Raw genomic sequence first — 22,085 nt, 5'->3', positions numbered from 1 at the left:
AACAATTATTATTATTAAGCACAAAAAAGCAAAAGAAAACGTTCTCAATAAACGAAAAATCGATTAAATATGCTTTTCCTTCCATGCTATACACAGAAAAAAAAAACAAGTGTACTTTTTCAGCTACGTTTTACAATTGTTGGCTAACTTGTTTGTTATACATTTATAATTTAATTAATTAATTTATATAGATTTTATTCAATATGTTGTTAACATTAAATGCTTTGATAGAAGTTTTTGTTATGTGGATTCTTTTTCTCCTCCTTTATTGTATCCGATTCCCCATCCAGATATATATCTATATCTATATATATATATATTTGTTGGCTATATATATATATATAATTTTTTTAGATCATTTTAATTATCGAAAAAAAAAAACGAAAAGAATACACAAACAATTGTTGATGTAAATGCAAATTAAAAGTTTTCAAGTGTTAATGCTAAAAATCAAGTAATTGTACAGCGGCTATATATATACTCGTATATATTATATATTCGTATGCTTATGCAGTTTCGTATGTTAGGGTAAAGCTAAAGCTAAAGCATGCTCTTTCAGCTTAGAGACTACACAGAAATTAGGCTTACACTTAGCTACAGATTACCTATAGTATATAGTAATGCAAATCATAATCAAGTATCGTGTGGGTGTTTAATGTATTCGGTATTCGTGTGTTTATCTTGGGTACTTAGCAACTAATTAAGGAAACCACAAGGTGTTCGAGCGAAGGTGAGAAAGAGGTCAAAGTTCAGTGATGGGGGGGAGATTGCACATTAGAGCTGTTAAAAAAATCAAAAAAAATATATATATATACCTTAAAACTTTACGAACTAACTATGCAAAAAATATATACGGATTCTCGAATTAAATGGAACAAATACTGCGGTTTAGGTAATTGAAAACAAAGTGTTAATCAAAAATAAAAAAGCGATAAGCAAAATTAAAGCGGTTTTTCACTTAATTTAATCTTTTTTGATTTGATTAGGTTTTTGGAGCCAATACTGTAGGATCCTCGAGTGACAGAGAGATATGGTTCATACATCATATAGCTTTCCGCGTGAAAGCAGCACATTGATTGCCTAGTCCATTAAATTATAATACAATTTCTCAAGTTATCTTTGCCATTACACAGGAACTGAATTTTCTTTCGCTTTGAATGCAAAAACTAAAGCCGAGAGATCAAATGCAAAACTATACAACTAAAATTAGGGTTCGCAATAGGAAATACAATGTGCTGGGCCATACGGAAAGTTAAAAACAGAGATTAGAGTACACAATAAGGATAAATGATATGTAAAATTTAAAACTTATAATAAACAATTCGTGTTTCACATCAAGTTACAAGTTCATTTGAGATTTTCTTCATTTTTACACTAAAAGGGGGGCGAAAATTGTACACACTTCTTATAAACAGATCAGAGTGAGACGGGGAGTGTGACAGAGAGGGCACGAGAGCAACAGAGACAGAGACACACAGAGTGAGAGAGCGAGAAGACAAGATAAACAACTACAACAAACGGAAACGGAGGAAAATTACACACTGGGAGAAAAGGTTTGAACGGAAGCAAGTTGAAAACAAACATTACATTTTACACATTGATTTAGACTTAAGATCACGTTATAAGATCATCACGAGCGCAACAGAGATAGCAAATTGTCTATATGGTGGACATATAGGATAAGTATGTGTTCAATATATATTAGCAATATATATGTATAAATAGAAGGGTGGCTCGACCTGTTTGCGTTGCAAAAAAGTAAAATAGAACAATTTGGAAGAGTCTTCTATGGATAATTCTAAATAATTTGGCTTTGGAAACTTTAGTTACAATATTGATTTTCGGCCTAAACCTTAAATTTTTGTTTTTAGCTTAATCAAAAAAAACCCCAAATTTTTTTTCTTTCCTTTGGGAAGATCCAAAATGTCAGCTTAGAACTATAATTTGGGTATTTCAAAAAAATACACATTGTTTTCTTTTGAATAATACCAGATATTTTAAAACCAGCTGATACATCACTCAAAATAAATTTTCCTAAAAATCTATGTTTTAAAGCCCATTACAAAAGCCTATTACACAATTAACTTGTTCTTTTCCGCCCATTAAGTTGATATTTTCCTGATGCCTTTGCCTATACTAGACATGTCCCTGTGGCTATTGCATGAATAAAACCTATGATTCTGATTCGAGCAGCACTAAAACGTAATTAGCTCTAAAGTTTGAACAGCGAAATTAGTTAGAATTGTTCATAAATTGGTTTTTGCACCCTACGCAAATCGATTCACCCTCTTTGATGTGTTTTGTGGTGTGTGTGTGAATTTGGGTATATCGGGGGGACATATGTTATATATATATATATACGTGGTACAGCTACGAATCTGGGTTAACCGAATCCTCAGCTCCACATGGCTGCATCGTGGACGCGTCGCAGGACATTGCGTTGCTGATCCTGTTCCTGTTCCAGTTCCTCCTGCACATTCCGCTCTTCCTCCTGCTGCTGCTGGTGATGCTCAACCTCCTCCACCTCCTCCTCCTCCTTCTCGTGCTCCTCCACATCAAACACCTGATTCACCTGATGACGCGGATGCCTCCTCCGTTTCCAATATGAATGACGATGATGATCCACCACAACGGCAGTGGCTGCCTGCACTCAATTGTAAATGAAATTGGCCGCATCGCACAGGGCATCGCTGTCGTCATCAAACTTGCCGTTCATGGCATAGGAACTAGCGCCCGTGCCGTATACCCATTCCTTCTTGATGAAGTCCCCATCGGTGGTCGACGACGACGTTGTGTTGTGCAGTCCACCCAGCGAACTATGATCCAGCCGAAAGTCATCGTCATCATCCGGATACAGTTGCACCGGTATGCTATCCGGTATGGAATGCGGTTCAAACAAATTACCATACGGCGGCAGCGAATGATTCAGATCAACATGATGATCAACCAGATCACTATCAAAATTGGAGATACGGAATTTCGAGCTTGGCGGCGATTGCGGGGAATGCAGGGCAGCCGAATCCTCAAACATGACCTCCTCCTTGATGAACATATCGTTGGAGTTGTCACCAGAGCCCGAGGAATACAGATTCGGTTCCACTTTTATAATGGCTGCTGTGGCCAGGGACGGTGACGATTTCTCATCGTCGTCATCGTCATCGAAATGATGATTGTGATGGTTGTGATGGTGACTGTGATGATGGTGATGCTGTTGCGTTTGCTGCTGCGTCTGCTGCTGCGGCTGATCTTCGTCTTCATCTTCATCGTCATCCATGTCCGCCAGATGACGACGTCGGTGGTGATTTCGGTGGTTGTTGCGCTGCGTTGCCCGCTGCTGTTGTTGGGCTGGTTGCTGCTGCTGCTGCTGCTGGTGATTCCTTGTGCTGCGTATGATAGTGGAGCCTCCGAGTGCAGCCGCCGCCGAGGAAGCTATCGATAGTGGCACACCGGTGGCTTTGGAAACCAGCACCGTGGATGAGGAGCAAGAGGTCGAGGATGATGACGGCGATTGAGCTGGCGAAATAACTGCAAGGTAGAAAGGTTTTTTGTATGCGTTTATAAGTTTTCAAAGATCAAACCCATTGAAGAAAGTAAGCCAGCGAAAAGTACTCACCACCTGTTTGCTGCACCACACTGGTCAACGCGGAGCCAACGCTGCCGTTGCTGCTACCAGTTGAATGATGTATGATCGGCGTCTTTCGTATCAACTGCGAGCCATTGGTGAGATTGCCGGCGGAGTTGCTGGTGACAATGTTGGTACTACTGTTGCTGCTGCTATTGGTGGAGGAGGTGTTGCCGCTGCCGTTGCTGGTGCCTGCACCGCTCTGGATGACCTGTGCATGCAGCACGGGCGTTGGATCGGAGGTATGTTGCTGCTGCTGGTGCTGCTGGGATCCCTGCTGCATGTAGTTCTTAATGACGATCGTTCGTGTTGGTGCGGAAACGAGATATTGCTGCTGCGAGTGCTGTTGCTGCTGCTGATGCACATGCTGCTGGTGCGACGACACTTGGTGCTGCGAGGCTGGCGAGGATGAGGTGGAGGAGTGCTGGTTCAGGTGTAGCGAGGCATTCGAGGACTCCGATGAGTCCTCGCCGGTGGTCAAGCGATTGGTGGTTGCGTTCACAATATGCGAGGAGGAATTCATACCGCCGCCGCTGCCATCCTCCTCGTCCCCGCTCAGTCCCGACTGGTCGTCTAGTTCCATTTGATGGTGTTGCGACTGCTGCAACTGCTGATTACTACTGGTGCCTGGCCTCTCCATCTCGTGCGGCGGCTCCAGCTTGACAATTGTAGTCGTTGTGGCTGCCGACACCGCTGCCGATACGCCGTTGCTGCTGGAATTGCTGCTGCTGGAATTGCTGCTGTTGCTTGAATTGCTGCTGTTGCTGGCCTTCGAGGAGGCTGCTCCGGCAGCAGTGGCGGCCGCAACCGCGCCAGGTTGATCCCGCAGATGGACCTGCATGTGCGTCTGCAGCGAGGACTGTGTGTGCAGCTTCTTCTTGCAGATCTTGCACTCGAAGGGGAAGTCACCCGTGTGCGTTCTGGCGTGAATCTTCAGGTTGTAGCGCTGTCCGAAACCCTTGCCGCATACGTCGCATTTGTGCAGCTTAACACCCGAATGCAGCTTGGAATGGCCGCGCAGCGATGCCAGGGCACTGAACACCTTGCCGCAGATCTCGCAAGTCAGGTTCACATTCTCGTTGTGGATCTTCTTGTGCACCTTGAAGTACTCGAAGCTCATGAACTCCTTGTGGCACACCTCGCACTTGTATTTGTGCCGCTCCGACTGCTGGCCCGTATGCACACGCATATGCTTGATGAAGTTCGGCCGGAAACGGACGACTCGACCGCATATCTGGCACTCGTACGGCTTGCAGCGCAGGCAGTGCTTCTCGTAGTTCTTCAGGGACTTCAACACCATGTTGCAGATGGCGCACTTCATGTTATTGGCATGGCCACTGCGATGGATGTCGAAGAGCTCCTTGGAATCGAACTTCTCCACACACTCGACGCACTGGTAACTGGTGGTCACAGTCGCTGCCGGCGGGTTGTTGTTGCTGTTGGTGGAGTTTGTGTTGCTGTTGTTGGTGGAGGAAGAGCTGGATGCTGAATGTTTCACTGGATGGGTTTGCTGCTGCTGCTGCTGCTGTTGTTGCTGTTGCTGCTGCCTCTGCTGTTCTTGTTGCGCCTGCTGCTGTTGCTGTTGTTGTTGCTGCTGCTGCTGTTGCCTTTGCTGTTCTTGCTGTTGCTGCCTTTGTTGCTGGGCCTGCTGTTCCTGCTGCTGCCTTTGCTGCTCCAAGGCCAAGGCCAATTGCTGTTCAGCCGCTGCCGCTGCCGGCGTCTGTTGCTGTTGTGTTTGCAATATCAGCTGAGTGGCCGGCAACGCCTGTTGCACCACATTCAGCACCGTCATGGGACTCCGGCTGATCACGGCGGCCGCCGGCATTCTCACATAGGTTGTGCCGGCTGTTAGCCCGCCCACAGCGTTGCTTATGTAGACAGGTCGTCGTTGCAGCTGCACCAAAGCCGCCTCGGTCACGGGCACCGACAATCGGTGGGTGGTAGTGCTCACGATACTCCCGGCGGGCAGTTGTACCAATTGCTGGGATCCTCCGGTTGCTGCAGCGCCACCAGAAGCACTACTCGTCGCTGCAGTGGCTGTTTGCGTGGCCGCACTAATTTGGTACTCCAGCTGGCCGTGCTGCAATTCCTCGTCATCGTCCTCATCCTCTTCCTCCTCCTCGTCGGGCACTTCCTCATCCTCTTCCAGCTCCAGCTTAACTTGCGTGGACAAATGCGCGGTAGTTTCGGGCTCCTCATCGGCCTCGGCTGCCTGAGCCTCCTCTTCGATATCCTGCAGATTCTCATCGTTCAGCTCGGGATCTTCCTCCTCCTCGTCCTCCTCCTTGATATCGCTGGCGGCCAAAACGGACGAGTTGCCCGTGGCCTGGATTATAATGCGGCGTCCGTTTAACAAGTGATGTTGCTGCTGTTGCTGCTGTATGAGCAACTGTTGCTGGCTGTCCAAGTGATTGCTGTTGTTGCTATTGCTACTGCTGCTGCTGCTGCTGCTGAAGGAAGCGCTGCTGTTGTTGGTTGATGTGGCTGCTGTTGCTGCCGTTGTTGCTACTGCTACGGCTGCTGCTGCTACTGCTGCTGCTGTCGGTGGGTGGTTGTTGCTGCTGTTGTCCAGCTTCAGATGATGATGCGGATGGTGGTGCTGCTGCTGCTGTTGCTGCTGAAGATGCTGCTGCTGCTGCTGCTGATGCGAGTGCGAGTGAGGATGATGCTGCGAGTGATGGTGGTGATGCACATGCGAATGCTGGTGAGGATCATCGTCCTGCTCCATGGGAGCATCCTGCAGTATAAATTCGATCTGTTGCGATAGGGCGCTATCGTTAATGGCCATTAGTCCGTCCATATCCTTTACACCGGCACCGGCGCCAACGGCGGGAAAGAGCGATGGCAGCGCCGTCGACGTCCCGCTTCCGCCGTCGACGTTCGTCGCGCTGCTGGCCATGGCAGCGATATACTATATTCTGTATATTTTCCTTTACTCTTATCTGCAAATCAAACAAACATATGGATTATACTAATTTATTTTGGCCATGGCTACTAGTTAACTTACTTTCTTTTTCGAGCTGTTCAGGATGCGACGCCTGCTTTGGCGTGAACCTTCAGCTATCTTTTATATGTATATTGTTAGCCTGCAAGAGAATAATATTATGAACTCTTTGCCACAAAATCTACCAATCTAGAGCTTCGTTCATTCAAGTTTCTGATCACTAAATTGTTAGTTATTAACTAAAGCTCCATGCAAACGAAAGCCTTTCAATAATGCAATGGGCAAAACAATACAACACTTTGGTAACTTAGTGAAACATAAACGAGTTTTTGTTGCGAAAGGAGGAATTGTTTTTGCTTACAATTTATTTGTGGTTTTGGCTTCCAAAGTTTGCGTTTCTGTTATTTCTTCTATTTAAAAATCGTGCTTTGGGCGTCTTTTGTTTCTTTTACTACAGAATTTTGTTTGTTGAAGCTGCCATAATTATTATTTGTTGTATATTTTTCAAGTTGCCGCTTCCTCTTCGCCTTCTTCTTCTTCTCATAGATCTGCTGATGTGCTTCTTCTTTAGTTATTACATCTGCTTCTTCTTTCGCTTATTTTGTTCTCTTTCGAATGCCGCTTCTTCCTTGACTCTTATTATTATTACTATTATTCTTCGATTATTCGAATGAAAAACACACACGCACACACACACACGTTTTTGTATTTTTGTTGTATTTTGTTTTGTTTTTCGTTTGCTCAACGCCTCGCTGTCGGCCTTTCCTTTATGTTCACATTTGGTTTTTTGGGCTGCACAAAAATTTTCCATTTCCTTGTCATGCGGTTTTTTGTGCTTTCCATGCGGCGACGCTGGCGTCGACGTCGCTGCTGGCTGCGCTGCTCCAAGCTGTCGTTGTTGTTGTTATTTTAGCTTTTGTTGTTTCCTTGCTTGGTTTCCACATTTTAGTTTAAAATGTTTCTTTGCTGTTTTTTGTTGTTTGCCTCACGCACACACACACCGTTACATTTGCTCCTTTCCTTTTTGTTATTATTATTATTGATCTGCTCGCTTCTCTCGCATTTTGTGCAATTTGATTACTAACTGTAAGTGATGTAGAAAAATCAGGTAAATTATACGCGCTTAGTTTTGCTGTTAACAATTAAATGCGTTTTACGAAATCCGATTTTCCACCCACACTCGCACACACACACACAAGCGCGCCTTGGAAATAAAAACAAAAAATTAATTTTAGCTTTTCCCCCTCTTTCTCTCTCGCTCTCTCACACACACGCTCACAGGTTTTTCACTTTTGCTCCATTTTTCTTTCGTTTTTTTTTTTGGGGAAGTCTTTCCTCTCCCTTGCTCACATTTTTTGACCTTTTCGGTTGTTCTTCTTTTTGCCTTTTCCTTTGCAACTGCCGTTCGTTCCTTTGGTTTTATGTTGCGTTTATTAACTTGCTAATCGTTCAAATCGGTTTATTGAATTTGTTTGCTTTATTTTTCTGCAATTTCTTTTTCGGTTTCTTTTTTTTGCAAACAGCAACAACAACGAACGACGAGACAATTAGCGGCTGCGCTGCTTCTTCTTCAGCTTGCTCTCCTATTCTGATTCCTATTCTTCCTCTTCTTGTCCGTGTTTCCCTGCCGATTTTCGCTCCCCCGCGATTAGTTTTCCTTTGGCTTTCCCCCGTTCGCCTTTTGTTGTTGCCGTTTTCCACACACCCGCTTTGCTTTTCACATCCGCAAGCTCGTTTTTCCCTTTCGCGTTGTTCTTCTTTACTGTTCAATAATAACAAAAAAATCTTTGCTTGTGTGTGAAATTTTGCCTCCCTGGGTCTTACAGCTCTTGTGTGTGTGTGTGAGTGTTGCGCAGGGTTGCATTCGGCGGTCAGTGTTGGTAAACGAACGGAAGATGGCGCGCAATTTCGCGCAATATTCAAAGTAAATTGGTTTTCGGTTGGGTCGCACACAAAACAACGTTACTTTTATTTGGATTTCTTTTCAATTCTTGTCCTTCTCCTTTCTGTCTTTTCTTTGCCTTTTTTACCCTTACTCTCACCCACACAAACAACTTCGTTCTTGCTCCAAGTACAAAACCAAAAATATACATCAATGGTCAGCAGAATAGCATAATCAAATTTAAAACACTAATGTTGTACAAATTACTCAACATCTATAGATTTTTAGTTTTAAGGATTGTTTTCCAATACAAGATGCAAAAACAACATTTAGTTGTTATTATTAATTTATTAAAGGCTTACTTAATACAGGAATATACGAAGGCCGTTTTAACGAATTCCCTACTTTCTTGGCCACAATTGTTTCTAAAGGACTGCCAGAACTTGGAGCCCAAAAAGGGAGCACAAAAAGAGAACGTTGTTGGTGGGGGGAATAGGGGGGTAGAGCTGACCTAACAAGCGGAAATACATAGGCACAAAAGAAACACGCCAAAAGGCAGGCGGCGTGAGCGAGAAGGATGGAAAATGGTCGAATGACGAGGGAGCGAAAGAGGGCACGCTAGCGCGTCGTACGTTGCACAGTGGGACAAATGGGTTAAAACATAAACTCTACTCCCTAAACATATTGCACTTAAATTCGGTGGCTATGAAATCAAAAAAAAAAACAGCTTCAGGCGGCTGTATGCAATAAATGTAACTAAATTCGAAATATTTTTAGTTGGAACACCTAGACCGGCCGTCCCACTGTGCGATGGGGCTCGCGGCGGGGGGCGAGGAAAGGCGTGAGAGAGGGTGAGAGGTGGAGAAGCCGTTTTATTTCGACAGTTTTTGAATTGCGCTCTCTCTCTCTCTCTCTCTCACTCTCCTTCTACATCTTGCTTCTCCCTTTTTTCGAGCGCTGCTCCTGGAAAGAAGAGGAGCAAGATGGGGAGGAAGAAAACATCATCACCTTGGAAGAATATTTTCAGTGGGAAATAATTCGCTTGGGTTTTTTTTCTTTTCTTTTTTTGGGGGGTAGTGGGTGGTTTTATTGCTCAGTGATTTTTCGCCGGGCGGCGACGGGTGGTGAAGTTGTTGGGGGTTGAAAACACACACACACTCTCACGCACACATTAGCAAAATAAAGGGCTAACAAGGGTTAAAAAATATCAGCACAACAAAATAATATAAGATAAAAAAAAATTAAATGAAATTCACACACAAAGGCAGCTGGAATCCTCTCCCCCACACAAACATACACGCACACTCGAAGAAAAGGGAACTAGTTCTTTTGTTTTTCCTTTCCCCTTTTCACAACTACTGGAATTGTACACCCATGCATAAGTTTTATATATATATATATTAACATCTATATATATATATACAGTCATCTTAATTGTTTATATTTTTTAGCTGGCGCCGCTCTTTTGACCTCTCTACTTCACACTTTATTCGCACTTCACGCGCACGCACACACACACAGATGCTCAACACGCACACTCCTTTCGCTTTTCCATCGGGTTTTACTCACACTTAACATCACATTTTCGTTTGTTTGCGGGGTGTGTGCAATGCAGTTGGTTTAGTTTATCACTAGTTCTATATTGTTAAGTTTTTTTACAGTTGCTTTAATTGCGTTTTATCGTCTTTTTGTTTTGTTTTTTTTTATGAAAGGCTGGTAATGTGACCAAAGCCTGATGCTTAGAGATGGAATACCAACAACGATAGAGTGCATGGCGAATCGATTTTGCGGTCACTATCGATCATTTGCTCGTATATCGATATATCGAAAATTACAATTACCCAATAAAAATACCAAAACAAATACTTACTTCTGTACTTCTGGGCACACTGGATCTGGGTTTTTGATTATTTACCGGTTTTTTATACACAGACACACGAAATGCACTTCTACAGCCGTTTTTCAAATAAACAGAATCTGTCTATTTAATAAATTTAAGGGACTTTAAGTTTGCAAATGAGTAAGAATAAACCGCATGATAACATATTCTATATGAATGATATAATGAATAGCACAAGCTCGTTTCTGTCAAACGAAATATAAATTATCATTTTATATTCATCTAACAACAGAAACTCACTGAAAACCGAATTTTTGAATACATTTCGAACAGTTTTGAAAATTTGAAAAACTGTAATACACGCGCCCGGCGATTAGAACTCGAAATTTCCCTTCTATCAGCTGTTCTTCACTGAGAGAGTAAACTTATCGCTACGACATCGAAATCGTTATCGGTTTTGATATTTTTGGACTTTGAAAACATTCCAGTTTCTCTTGCAACTTTCGCATTTCAGACGTGCCAAGATACACAATTTAGTACCATTTAATATAATAATCTGGAAATCATAGGTATATTCCCTATATGTGCAATATATTTCAACCGTTTCCGACCGATTGGCATACATATTTATCGTAAATGGTTACGCTTCCCAAATAGGGTTTACTCTCTCCTGCAGGAATTGCCCACCAAAAAATACTATTCTAGCAAATAAATAAATGCAATATTTTAATTTGCACGTAAAAACTTTGCAAAAGCAGCATAGATGTTTGTAAATGGCGGTTAATCGATTTATCCATATCCATGTTATCGCTATCGGACCAAGTTCGCTCCCACGCTCATTCTCTCCTCGTGAAACCAAAACCAAATCCAAAATTCACTCTGTTTTTCGCAGCGCGCGCGGAAAGAACAGCGAAGGAGAGAAGGCGGAGAAAGGCGAGAAACCGAAAAACAGAGGACTGAAGCGAGAAAACAGAATCAAAAGGCACAAAACGCTGATCAGAATCGTGAATTATACAAAAATAAGAATCCATATAATGCGGAGGTGAAATACGTGAAATAATTCAAATAAATCATTTTGCGGACAACACGGCGTCAAAAATTGAATTAAATTAAATTCAAAAATAATGAAATGGTTGTATTTTGTTGTTACGTGAACGTTGCGCTTTTGAATTTATGAATCAATTTTTTATTGCCTCCCGCCGCGTCTTATTTTACTCATTTGTTTTTTTGCCACTTTTTTTTACTGTGTATGTGCGAAGACAACAACAATAATGGTAACAGAAGCAACAGCAACAACGGCCAAACATAAACAACAACAGTAAACACTCGAAGAAAACAACGTAAATATCAAGTTTAACGCTCTCCTAAATACGTTACGTTAAGCTCATTTTTTGTTGTTGTGTGTTTTTTGTCATTTTTTTTTGAATATGTCTTTATTTTTGGTTCCTCAAAGTTCTCAACATTTACGCCTTCTGGGTTTCGCGTTCAATTTCGCTCGGCTCCACTGTGTAGTTAGTTGGTCCAATTAGCATTTCGGTGTCGCTGTGTTTGCTTATTGGAATATGACAAAATCCAACAAAGCGGTGCAAAATAATAAGATAAAAAAAATACGCAGCAGTGGCAAGAAGCAGAAAAAGCCGCAACGTAGCGAGAGAGAATTTCCTTTGCGTTTCATTGATTTTTCCCACTGAAAAGGTGAGAAAAGCGTTGCGTTGAGAGAGAGAGGGAGAGAGAGAGAGTGAGTGGAAAGCCAGGAAAACAAAGGAAAAGGAAAAACTTGTCTCGGCGTGACTGCAATTCATAATTAGATGGCCGCCTGCTGCAATTGCAATAAAAACAAAGGCAAAGGCAAATACAAATACAAACGCAAAACCCAAAACGGGTTACCCCGCCACTCCCCCCCCCCCCCTTCCCTTACCATCGAAAAAAGCCACCACCAAAACCAAATTTTATCTCTCTCTTTCGGCCACCAACAAAAAGTTGGGTAAAAAACAACGATAATACGGCAGCAACAACAACAAAGAGAGAACGTGGGCAAATCGACGGAAATTTAGTTGTAGTTTAGGCCGACATTTAAAGACCCTACGTTGCGAAGGGATTTAAGAATGTTTTTAAGAAATTTCATGTATCCTTAAAACACAATTTATTCAAATACTAAAATTAAAAGTTTTGTTTGCTGTTTGGTATGAAATTACGTCAGATTTATGCCTCAAATCGATTAAAGATGGTTTAAAACACCTTTAGATTAAAACTTAAAAACTTAAGATTACTGAGAAATCAAATATCGCAGTTCTAGTACCGTTTTGATAGATATACACTTGAAACAATTCTAGCCACGTTGTTTTTAGCCACAAAGAGAGGAAGTTCAATTGGCGGTTCCATGGATCTTTTTGATCGATTGAACGCGTGACTTTCATTTCCAACTGCCATTGCATCTTTATTTCGTAACGAAATTACCAACTTTTCTCTCTCTCTCGCTCGCTCGCTCGCTCTCTTACCGGTTCTGCCCCTCTCTGTTGGCCATAAAAAAAGCAACTACAAAAAGTGGTAGCAGCTCAAAGCCAAAAGGCAAAGGCAAAGGCAAATAAATCGCATGAAGACTCGCTCTCGCTATTGGAATTTTTTTGTATTTTTATTTTCTGTTGACGTGCAATTAGCAAAGTGGCCGCATTCAAAAATCCACAGACAGAACTCAATATTCAATGCAAAATAAGATCACCTACCTGCTCTATCTAAACAGCAAAAAAATAAAAATAACTATGTAAATAAATGTACTACCAACGAGCAGCAGTAGCAGCAGCAGCAGCCGCGTTTTGAAAGAAAACAAAAGTTAATATCAAGAAAACCAGTCAACGTTGCTTTGCCCGTTTTTTGCCACGCCGGTTTTTCTTCTTTGGCTGTTTTCGTTGTTTCGTTTCGTTTTCGCTTCGAATTATTATATTTCTTCACTTAAGTTGCTGCTTAAATGCTTAAATCATAAGGTGCATAGTGTAAAAAAGAGCTTGTCCGTAGTGGAAGAATGTGCAACTGCATTTTGTGTAAGCCCCCTTGAATTCGCCCCTTTAAATCCCCACGTTTTCCCCCTCCCCCACCCCCCATAACTAATGGCTAGTTATTATGTAATATTGGCAGCTATCTATCAACCTATGTACAAGGGTTATCCCAAAAGTCAGTCCACCGATTTCAAATTGGATTGCAAACAGAATGCTGTCCAAGTGTCTAATTGAATGCACACCCGTCTTGTTGGACAGTTTTCCGGCAAAGGGTTTTCTTTTAACACACAGCTGTGTTGCTTTTATGGCCCATCCATCGCCAGCTGAATCAGAAGCACACCTTGTTCTCCACTTCTTCAGTTCTTCAGTTCGTCAGTTCTTCAGGTGTGTCAGCGTTATATACGTATGCTATTTTCTTACCTTCCTTTTTTTACTATCCCCATTCAGTGGTGTTTGCCTAGCAGTTTAGAACTTGGGCTGCCTCGATGGTTTTCCCAGGCTTTTCCAGCACTTTGAGCGTAACTCGCGGGCAATAACCCCAGTCTTATCGCCAGTGCGTGACGAGCCGCGAAAACTATAGGTTCCAATATGTACATAGGTATGTACATTTGTACATACATACATACATATGGCTATTATAGATGAGCAAGGGCTAATGAAATCGATCATCGACCGAGATTTGGGATTTCAGATTTCCCATTTTCCAGCTAATACAACGTTCTGAGACGTGGTATTACATAAATCTGCGTGTGGATCGTGCCGGTAGTTAATTCAAGTCAGAGTCAGAGTCAAACTCTGTCAGAATAAAAAACCAAAAAAAAAAAACATAAACAGTACAAACAGAAAAAAAAACAACAGTAACAAATAAAATGGAAAATTATAAATGCACATAAATTCCCCAGACAATTTTCCACTTTACTCTGTGAGCAGCCAAGGAGCGAATGAATAATGGAACGAAAATTTGCTCCATCAAGCACGTGTAGCCAACTAGTACCTGCTACCCCGAAAAACATCACCCATGGCAGATCAAACGAATATTTCGAATTTTGCTTTGTAGCTGGGCTCTATATGTAAAATAAGAATTTAATTTAGTTTTTTATGCTTTCGTTTTTGTACCTACTCATTTTAATTTTGATAAACCAAAACCAGTACAGTGCGTTTCGTGGCCCTAGGGCGGCCATTTGTGATTTATAAATTCATTGTTCATTGTTAGTGATAATGCAAATGGAAAAATGGACAGCATTACAGAATCGAATATGACCTAAGCCCATGAAACGCACTGTTCTGGGAAATTACCAGCGTTATTGCATTTCGTACTCATGTACCTGTTTCTCTTTCTCTCCTTTTTTTATGTATGTCACCACCACAACCACCAACCACACCAAAAATTACCAAAAATCACCAAAAAAAAACCTCAATCAAAAAAATGAATGTATGAAAAAAAGTGTGCAATTTTTGAAATAAATAACCAAGTATTATATAACAAATAATGCAAAATTTGTCAAGTGTCGGCGGGCAAAGTTGCTCAATATGAGCAATAAACGCAGCAGCGACCACGACGGCGATATAGCTGCCCCAAAACTACAACAACAACAACGACTGCAACTGCAACAACAGCAAATGAAAATTGGAAAAGTGCAGCAACGCAAATGATGCGCATATGAAAAAAAGAAGAGAAAATCAAAATAGCAAAAAGAAATCCAGCCAAAAAAAAAGAAATTAAATATTAATTTTTTCCTCCCCTCCAATTGCCTGGCAATATCTAATTGTTTATATATATTTATATATATATATAGCATTACCATCGTCATATATAGTAATTATATATGTAATTGTATTATATATTTGTGTATCTGTGTGTGTATTTTCGTGTGCATTCCATCCATTAATTCTATAACTTAATCTATATATAAAAAAAACAAAAAATATACAAAAAAACCAAAAAAAAACCCAAAACAAACGACAAACTAAATCGCATGTGAAACGCGTGAAACAAATAAATAAATAAATAATAAATTTACAATTTACAATTTGCAATTGAAACACCGTGCAACACAAACATAACAATCTGAACCACAAACCGTGCACCAAAATGGCGGACATCATGCGTCCGCCGTACAGTGAGATCAAACGGCCGGACGAAATCGTCAGAATGACAACCGCCGACAATCTCAAGTTCGCCGTCCTCATCGGCCTCATCGAGGTTGGCCAGGTGACCAACCGGGAGGTGGTCAACACCGTGCTGCATTTGGTAAGTGCCACATTCCCAACATTCCCAACAGGTTTGCTCACTTAACTCGATAAATACTGATTCACGATATCGCGATATTTTCGATATTTTCGATTAATTACCTTTTTAACGCCGCTTGCCTTCGTTACGTAATACGCTGTTTGCTATCTAATCAAGTTTTTAGTCAAAACTCAGCGAATTAGCCAGCGTATTTATAGCACATTGTTCTGCAAGTGAAATGCGGTAACAAGGGTCATTGCTTTTGTGGGTCACAACATTGAGGCGAGATCAAAACAGTGATTCGGCCAAACACTTTGTAGCAAACTAGTTTAATAGTTCAAGCACATGGCTAATGGGTTTTCATATGGGGATCAGAACAAGTGCAATGTGAAAAAATATTCGAAATGAAATAAAGCATAATTTCCGCATTAAACAGCCATTAACAAATGGAACATATTTAAATCTCTTAAAGCTCGTCATCGATTTAACAAAATAAATAGCATTCAAATTATTATTCATGCTGGCCAATGCAAGTCATACAAATGCAACCAAATGCAGTTTAATTACATTCAGGTGTTGCAATGTTGCGTAAATAAAATTAAAATCTAATTATATCAAGGCAAACAACATTCAGCCGCATTTAATTTGGTTGCAAACTTAAAGAGCCGACAATTAAAACGAAAGAAGTGCAGAAAATCTCGACAGCAATTTAACTCTCTGTTTAGAAAGTAATTTTCCTTCACACAGCAAGACAGACTTTTGCCCCATTCCCATTTGAAGGAAAATTAACATTTCCAGCAAGCCGCAAATGCAAAGGAGAGGAGAGGGGCGGCGGGGCGGGGCGGTTGTGTGGGTGGTGTGTGGGTGCTTTTGGAGGTTGTTGTGAATGTGGGTGAAATTATAAGAAGTATGCCAAAAATCTCGCCCAACTTGTGGGACTGTGATTAGGATCAAAAGACTGGGGACTAAGACAATGTATATGCCACTTGTCCTCTTCACATCCTGGCATTTTCCCACCAACAATTTTGCAAACCTCCTCGCGTGTTTCCACGTCCCCCAGACACACATTATTATTATAATATATTAAAATTTCTGAAGCTTAATGAAAACACGACACCGTCGCTCATCATTACCGCTCATTTTTGTGTACCCAGTCCTCGCGTGAAAATGAAAATGAAAATGAAAATGAGAAAAACCCAACATCAACCAAACAGTCACCGCCAGGTGGCGCTGCCGCTGAGTCGGAAAAGTTATCCGAGTTTCGGGCAAAAAAATAAAAGTAAATAAATACAATAAGAAAAACAGCACCTTCATCCAATGGAGAGGCCACTTTTTTTCGGCGTTGGCACAGCTGAAAATTCGTGGAATCTTTCTACGTTCTACACTAGAAAAACGATCTAGAATTCCTTTTTCTATAATTAGTGTTTCATGGCACAAGTACGGAGCCGACTAAATTAATCAAATGCTTAATCAAATGTTTGTTAATGAATGTGTTAATGATTTCTGTATTATTTTTTAACGATTTCCGAGACTGCGTGTTTTTTGAGTGCAAAAAGGATGAGGAAGTTGCCAGCGAAATGAGGAAATCCAGGCGGCAAAAGGGGTAGTGAAACTGTGAGAGGGGGCTAGTTAGCTGGATGGGCGGTTGGTGGGTGGTGGGTGGGTGTTGGTGGGTAATAAGAAATTGAAAAGAAATTGAATTGAAGTTCGTCATCCGCTCAGCAGCGGCGACGTCGTCGTCGTCGTCGTTTTCATCGCACTCGAATAGCCTGAGATAAGATAAGCGGCAAACACCGGCAGATAAATTGTAGATACAGGTAGGTACACAGGTGCACACACCCATATAGCAGAAGCGGAATGGAAATGTGTGCCAAGTGGGGGAATCATATACGTATATATGTACACACAAACCCATATACACCTACATACAAGTGTATGTGCGAAGGTGTGTTGGTACATTTATATGGCACGATCTGATAAGCGTGTAAAAATGCGTTGACGTGTTCCAATGCCAGCTGCAGACTCGAAAAACTCTGGCCGCCCAAAAAAGGTTCCACAACGATAATAAAATCAAAAACCAAAAAAAAAACCAAAAGATGAAACGTTTGCAAAAAAAAAACACCCAAAAGACATCCCGTATCCGATAGAAAAATCAATGGAAACAGCGTGGTCGATTAATGATTATGGATACGATGATACATATTAATGGGATGGCAAGTACTGATATACTGATATACTGGATGGGGATATGGGCAGAATTATGGATATGGATAGGTGGGCGATGGGCGCAGGTGAGGTAGGACTCGGCATTGCTAATGGATGCCCTCTTATCGGCGGCGATAACGGGCTAATGGATGGCCACAAATTTAGGGACTTTCATTATGTTCACGCTTGTAGCTGGCTAAAATGGAGATAAAGTCGGGAATAGCTGGTTTTTGGGGTTTTCAAAATCTCAATGTAAAGGTGTCTCAAGCACTCAAAGCACTGGACATAAACTTGATTGATTTTGAAGCCACGAGCTTGGTTATAACTCGGCGGATTCCCCTTTTTACGAACGAAACCAATCCGAACGGAGCTCAACTCATTTGGCTCACTTGAGGGTCACTCGCCATGTTGGCTTAATCGGTCATTGGGCTTGTTATACGGCTCAATTATGCCCGTTTTGCCATGTGGCGCATTTGCCTGTGGCCCTCTGGTCCTTTGGCCCTCTGACTGGCCCTCTGTCTGTTACACTCGACAGTGGCTGCATCCCCTTTTCGGCCATGGGCGTTGTGCCATCCCTCCCTACGAAGCCAGTGGCCACCCACTATCCACTAGCACCCAGCCACTCTGTGGAATCCGGAGTTTCAGAAGAAGGCCTTCTGTTGGTGTCACGTGCAGGAGAGGCAAAAAGCCTTTAATCGATTTCTCATTCTCGTTCTCGTTCCCGTTCTCGTTTTCGTTCTCGTTCTCATTCTCGTTTTCGTTCTGGTTTTCCCTTCTGTGCTGGAAAAGTAATCGTTTAATGCAAATCGCCTCTTGTTTAGCCCCTAAAAATAAAAGTAGGTATTTCCCTGCATTACAGCCCAATGGCAAAATGCATAAAATGTATAACGATTCGGTTGTGTTTCTCCCAATGTTTTACTCTCGTTGCGCGTTTTAATTACTTTTTATTTGGGTTGGAAAACACTTTCCGGAAATTAAATTAGAATGTTACAAACTGGGGAAGGTCGTAAAGCTGGTCTTTTCTTTTTGCCATTTTTCCGAGAATAACGCAACAGTTAATAAATTGATTAAAATGTGTTAGCAACAAATTTAATGAAAAGCAATGATGGTTGTAACAATGTTTTTGCCAACCAGACGATTATATTTATTATCTTTAGTGCCGTGCGTAAATTCGCCATCTGAAAATTTGTTTCACAAATATTATCTAGCTAAATATTTGCACACATTCGTTTCACAATCAGTATTTCGCTTCTTCACAGTTTAGTTGGTGGGCACTCTGGCATTTTCGCCAACCCCCTCTATTTATCTTGTTCTATATATATTCCCCCTTTTTGCTGTTTTTTTTGTTGTTTTTTTTTGTTTCTTTTTGTTTAGTTCCCTCCTCTTCACCTTTCCATATAATTTTCTGGCTGATAAAGTCGTTCGGCACGAAGGAAAAAGGTGGAAAGGTGGAAAAAGAAGGAGAAGAAATGAGGGTTCTACTAAATAATGTACGAACATACTTTGCTACTTTTACTTAATTTAATTAACGGCCTGGGAAACGACAACAACAATAGCACTAACACTAGCACCAGTAGCAGTAGCAAAAGCAGTAGCAGTAGCAGTAGCAACATGACTTTGACGTCGACGCCTGTCAGCTGTTCAAGTGTCAGAGAGGAAACAATGAAAATAGGCTTTATATTGTTGGCATCCTGATGAAGGACACCGCCGCCGCCGCCAGACGAGCGGGGGTGGTTTTAGCGGGGGGCGGGGGCGGCAGCGGCTGAGTGGGTGCTTTTGGCGGCCGCAAGCGACACGGCGAGAAAAAACTAGCAAGCTGCAGGATATTTAGGATAATACTTCTTATCAGAATAAAAATGGAAATTATCTCAATGCTGTAAAGGATACAGTGTTTTGTGATTTAATATTTGTATTATTATTACTATATAACTAGTTGAGGTTTTTATTTTCTGTTTTCCTGTTTCTGAGTAAAAAGTGGAGAGCGAGCGAAGAAAGTGAAATGAGGAACAAAGGGCGAGAGAGAGAGAGCGAAATGAAAAACTTGCCTAGACAACGTGTGGCATGCAAGTGGGTTGCTGGGTGGGTGGGTGAGTTTTCGACTGGGCAGGGGGCACTTTGCACCCCCTCTCTCTCTTAGCCTCCCCCCTGCCCGCGCTTATCAGCCAAACGAAATGAAATGTCACGAACTTCTTGTTCTTCCTCAGTTACTTCAGCTGCTTCAGTTGCTGTTGCTGGTGAAAACGAAACGTTAACGTTAATACAAAAACAAACACAGGGATGGGCGGCTCGCCCTTTCTCCCTTTCGCTCCCTCTCTCTCTCGCTCTCTCACTATCTCTCTCGCTCTGCCACCCCTGCAGCCCAGCGACTATCTTTCTCCTTGCCGCTGCCCGTCTCGCTCTCTCCTGCAACCCTAAATGGAAAATTAAACAACAACAAAACGCGACAAGAGACGGCGCCACCGTGTCCTGTGTTTTGCCTTTGCCATTGCCTTTTCCTTTGCTTTTTCCTTTTGGCCAACTGCTTCTGCTTCCTCCCCCACCACACCACCCCTTTGCTCGCCATTTTTTGGCCCTTTCTGGAAGGAAATCGAATGGTTTTTGGGCTGCCTTCGCGTACTTTCGCCTGCAGCAGCACCTACATATAGCAAAAACAACACAAGCACCTGCACTGTGGTCAAAAAATCAAGGAAAAAACAATTTAAAATTATTTATAAGAATATATGTACATATAAAGCTTAATTTACTATAATTTACAAATCTGGAAAATCAGATTTAAATGAAAATAACAATGTAATATTTAGAGCTAAAGTTTGTACAAATCTCTTGGCATCGGTCACCGTTTGTGACTGAATGTCAGATCAACTTTAAAACTGTCTTTTAAAGAGTCTAGAAAAATGTTTTAAAAAATTGAAAAACTGGTTATCCCATAAAAAGCATGCACAATCTACGCATATTTGAGGAACGAATATGCAAGCTGTGTGTGGAGATTTATAAGCGCAAATCCCCGCTTATTTCCCACTGCGGCCGTCGCATTTAGGATTCACATCCAGTTGGAGAACGTGGCCACCAAAGGAGTTTCACACACACACACAGGGGTGAACAGCACAAGGGAGGGGCGTCCAAGTGTGTGCGTGTGTGCGTGGGAGTGTCGGGGGCGGAATGTTAATGGGTGGGGGAGGGAAAAAGGGGGTTGGTTGGTTGGTTGGGTGGGTGGCGCGCCAAAACGAAGACACGACAACCGCAAGAGATTTAACGACCAATAAAGAACAACGCAATGTTATTTAAGGACAAGTCTACGACTGAAGGGATTCTCGCATGCGCCCGCCGCATTACGCGTTACGCGTTACGTGGGCACGCAGAGTCGGGAAAATCTAGCTACGGGTCCGGTATCCGGGCCTGGGCGGTACAACTACGGACTATGGACTACGGACTATGGACCCCGTATTCCGGATCACGGACGTATTATGTGTAACCGGTAGCCATTTCAACGGCTCGACCATCCGTTTTCGCTGCCCTTGCCGCGGGTATAGTGCATTTGAAGACTCGTTTGGCATAGCCCATTGATATAAGCCCATATTATAACACTATATTTAACATACAAGTTATGAAAGTTATTTCTAATAAAACTAACGAACTATGTATTACTTTTGAAGCTGGTGATACAAGTTGGTTTACTACTCTTCAAGAGTATCCCCACTGTCGGTCATCTGAGCAAATACTCCAATCCTTAACTGTGTTTCTCTTTGTTGCTGTGCGTGGCAAGGTTAGGAGGAGGGTGGCATGGGTGCTTGAATCGGAGGCGTGACACATTTATGGGCACATTTTGTAACGCAACGTGGCAAGCTGATGAAAACTTCTGCGGCAGCAACTGTGGAACTTCATTAACGTCATTATCAGTGTGTGGCTCACTTCGCCAGTGTGCAAGCGAAAGACTCGAAGCGAAGTGGTGGGAAATCGTGGAAAAGCAGGGGGGTGGTGACTGGGGGGGTTCGACCCACAATAACACACCCTGCACCACCGACTGCATCCCCTGGTAAATAAGGCCCACGCCACTTGGCCTCTTGGCCACATGGCCACATGGTCACATGGCCATTTGGCCACTTGGCAGTGGTCACATTTGTTGTTCGCCTGCTCCGCATAACGTTCGATTCCAAAGGAATCCATATGTTTTTGGCACTTTGTTATAAATAATTTGCCCCGTTATTTATCGCTGTTTTATAACTTAAAATTTTACATGCAAGGGTGGGTGGTACTTTTACAGCAACGAGTCTTTGTAGATTCTCCGGCTAATCAAGTTTAATCTACAGAACTTTGATGGCTGTGCTGGGAAACTTTATATGAAGCGACCGAAATGTGTTGCCTCTTCAGA

At 42.2% G+C, this 22,085-nt stretch overlaps 2 protein-coding genes across 11 annotated transcripts in view; one reads left to right on the top strand and one right to left on the bottom strand.

Moving 5' to 3' along the window:
- Positions 1-1,288: 1,288 nt before the first annotated feature.
- On the bottom strand, positions 1,289-10,193 carry LOC122625363 (putative uncharacterized protein DDB_G0288537). Of its 5 annotated transcripts, none has more exons than XM_043805485.1 (5): positions 10,018-10,193; positions 6,928-7,650; positions 6,630-6,708; positions 3,614-6,564; positions 1,289-3,525 (listed from the first exon to the last, which is right to left on the bottom strand). In XM_043805485.1, exons 4-5 carry the CDS (start codon positions 6,519-6,521, stop codon positions 2,651-2,653), a joined length of 3,783 nt encoding a protein of 1,260 aa, XP_043661420.1. In that variant the 5' UTR covers positions 6,522-6,564; positions 6,630-6,708; positions 6,928-7,650; positions 10,018-10,193; the 3' UTR covers positions 1,289-2,650. The 5 variants fall into 5 exon arrangements, with proteins under 5 accessions (XP_043661420.1, XP_043661421.1, XP_043661422.1 ...); XM_043805486.1 differs by lacking the exon at positions 10,018-10,193 and adding an exon at positions 8,272-8,402; XM_043805487.1 differs by lacking the exon at positions 10,018-10,193 and adding an exon at positions 7,917-8,170.
- A 972-nt stretch (positions 10,194-11,165) lies between these two features.
- LOC122624511 (neurobeachin) overlaps positions 11,166-22,085 on the top strand; it is a 162,253-nt gene continuing 151,333 nt past the window's right edge. For all 6 annotated transcript variants that reach the window (XM_043804120.1, XM_043804117.1, XM_043804115.1 and 3 more), the window contains exons 1-2: positions 11,166-11,628; positions 14,727-15,532. In XM_043804120.1, coding sequence (XP_043660055.1) covers positions 15,374-15,532 — 159 coding nt within the window. In that variant the 5' untranslated portion in view covers positions 11,166-11,628; positions 14,727-15,373. The remainder of the gene's footprint in view (positions 11,629-14,726; positions 15,533-22,085) is intronic.

This window comes from Drosophila teissieri, chromosome X, assembly GCF_016746235.2.
Source record: "Drosophila teissieri strain GT53w chromosome X, Prin_Dtei_1.1, whole genome shotgun sequence".
Classification (NCBI taxonomy): domain Eukaryota; kingdom Metazoa; phylum Arthropoda; class Insecta; order Diptera; family Drosophilidae; genus Drosophila; species Drosophila teissieri.
The sequence above is the reverse complement of the archived record's forward strand: the minus strand, read 5'-3'. Positions and strand labels throughout refer to the sequence as shown.

Bases quoted from the DNA above. Each gene is read 5' to 3' on its own strand.
- LOC122625363 (XM_043805485.1), bottom strand. From the start codon at position 6,521: ATGGCCAGCAGCGCGACGAACGTCGACGGCGGAAGCGGGACGTCGACG. The intron at 3,526-3,613 runs GTGAGTACTTTT...TCTACCTTGCAG, and splicing joins TGTGGTGCAGCAAACAGGTG to TTATTTCGCCAGCTCAATCG.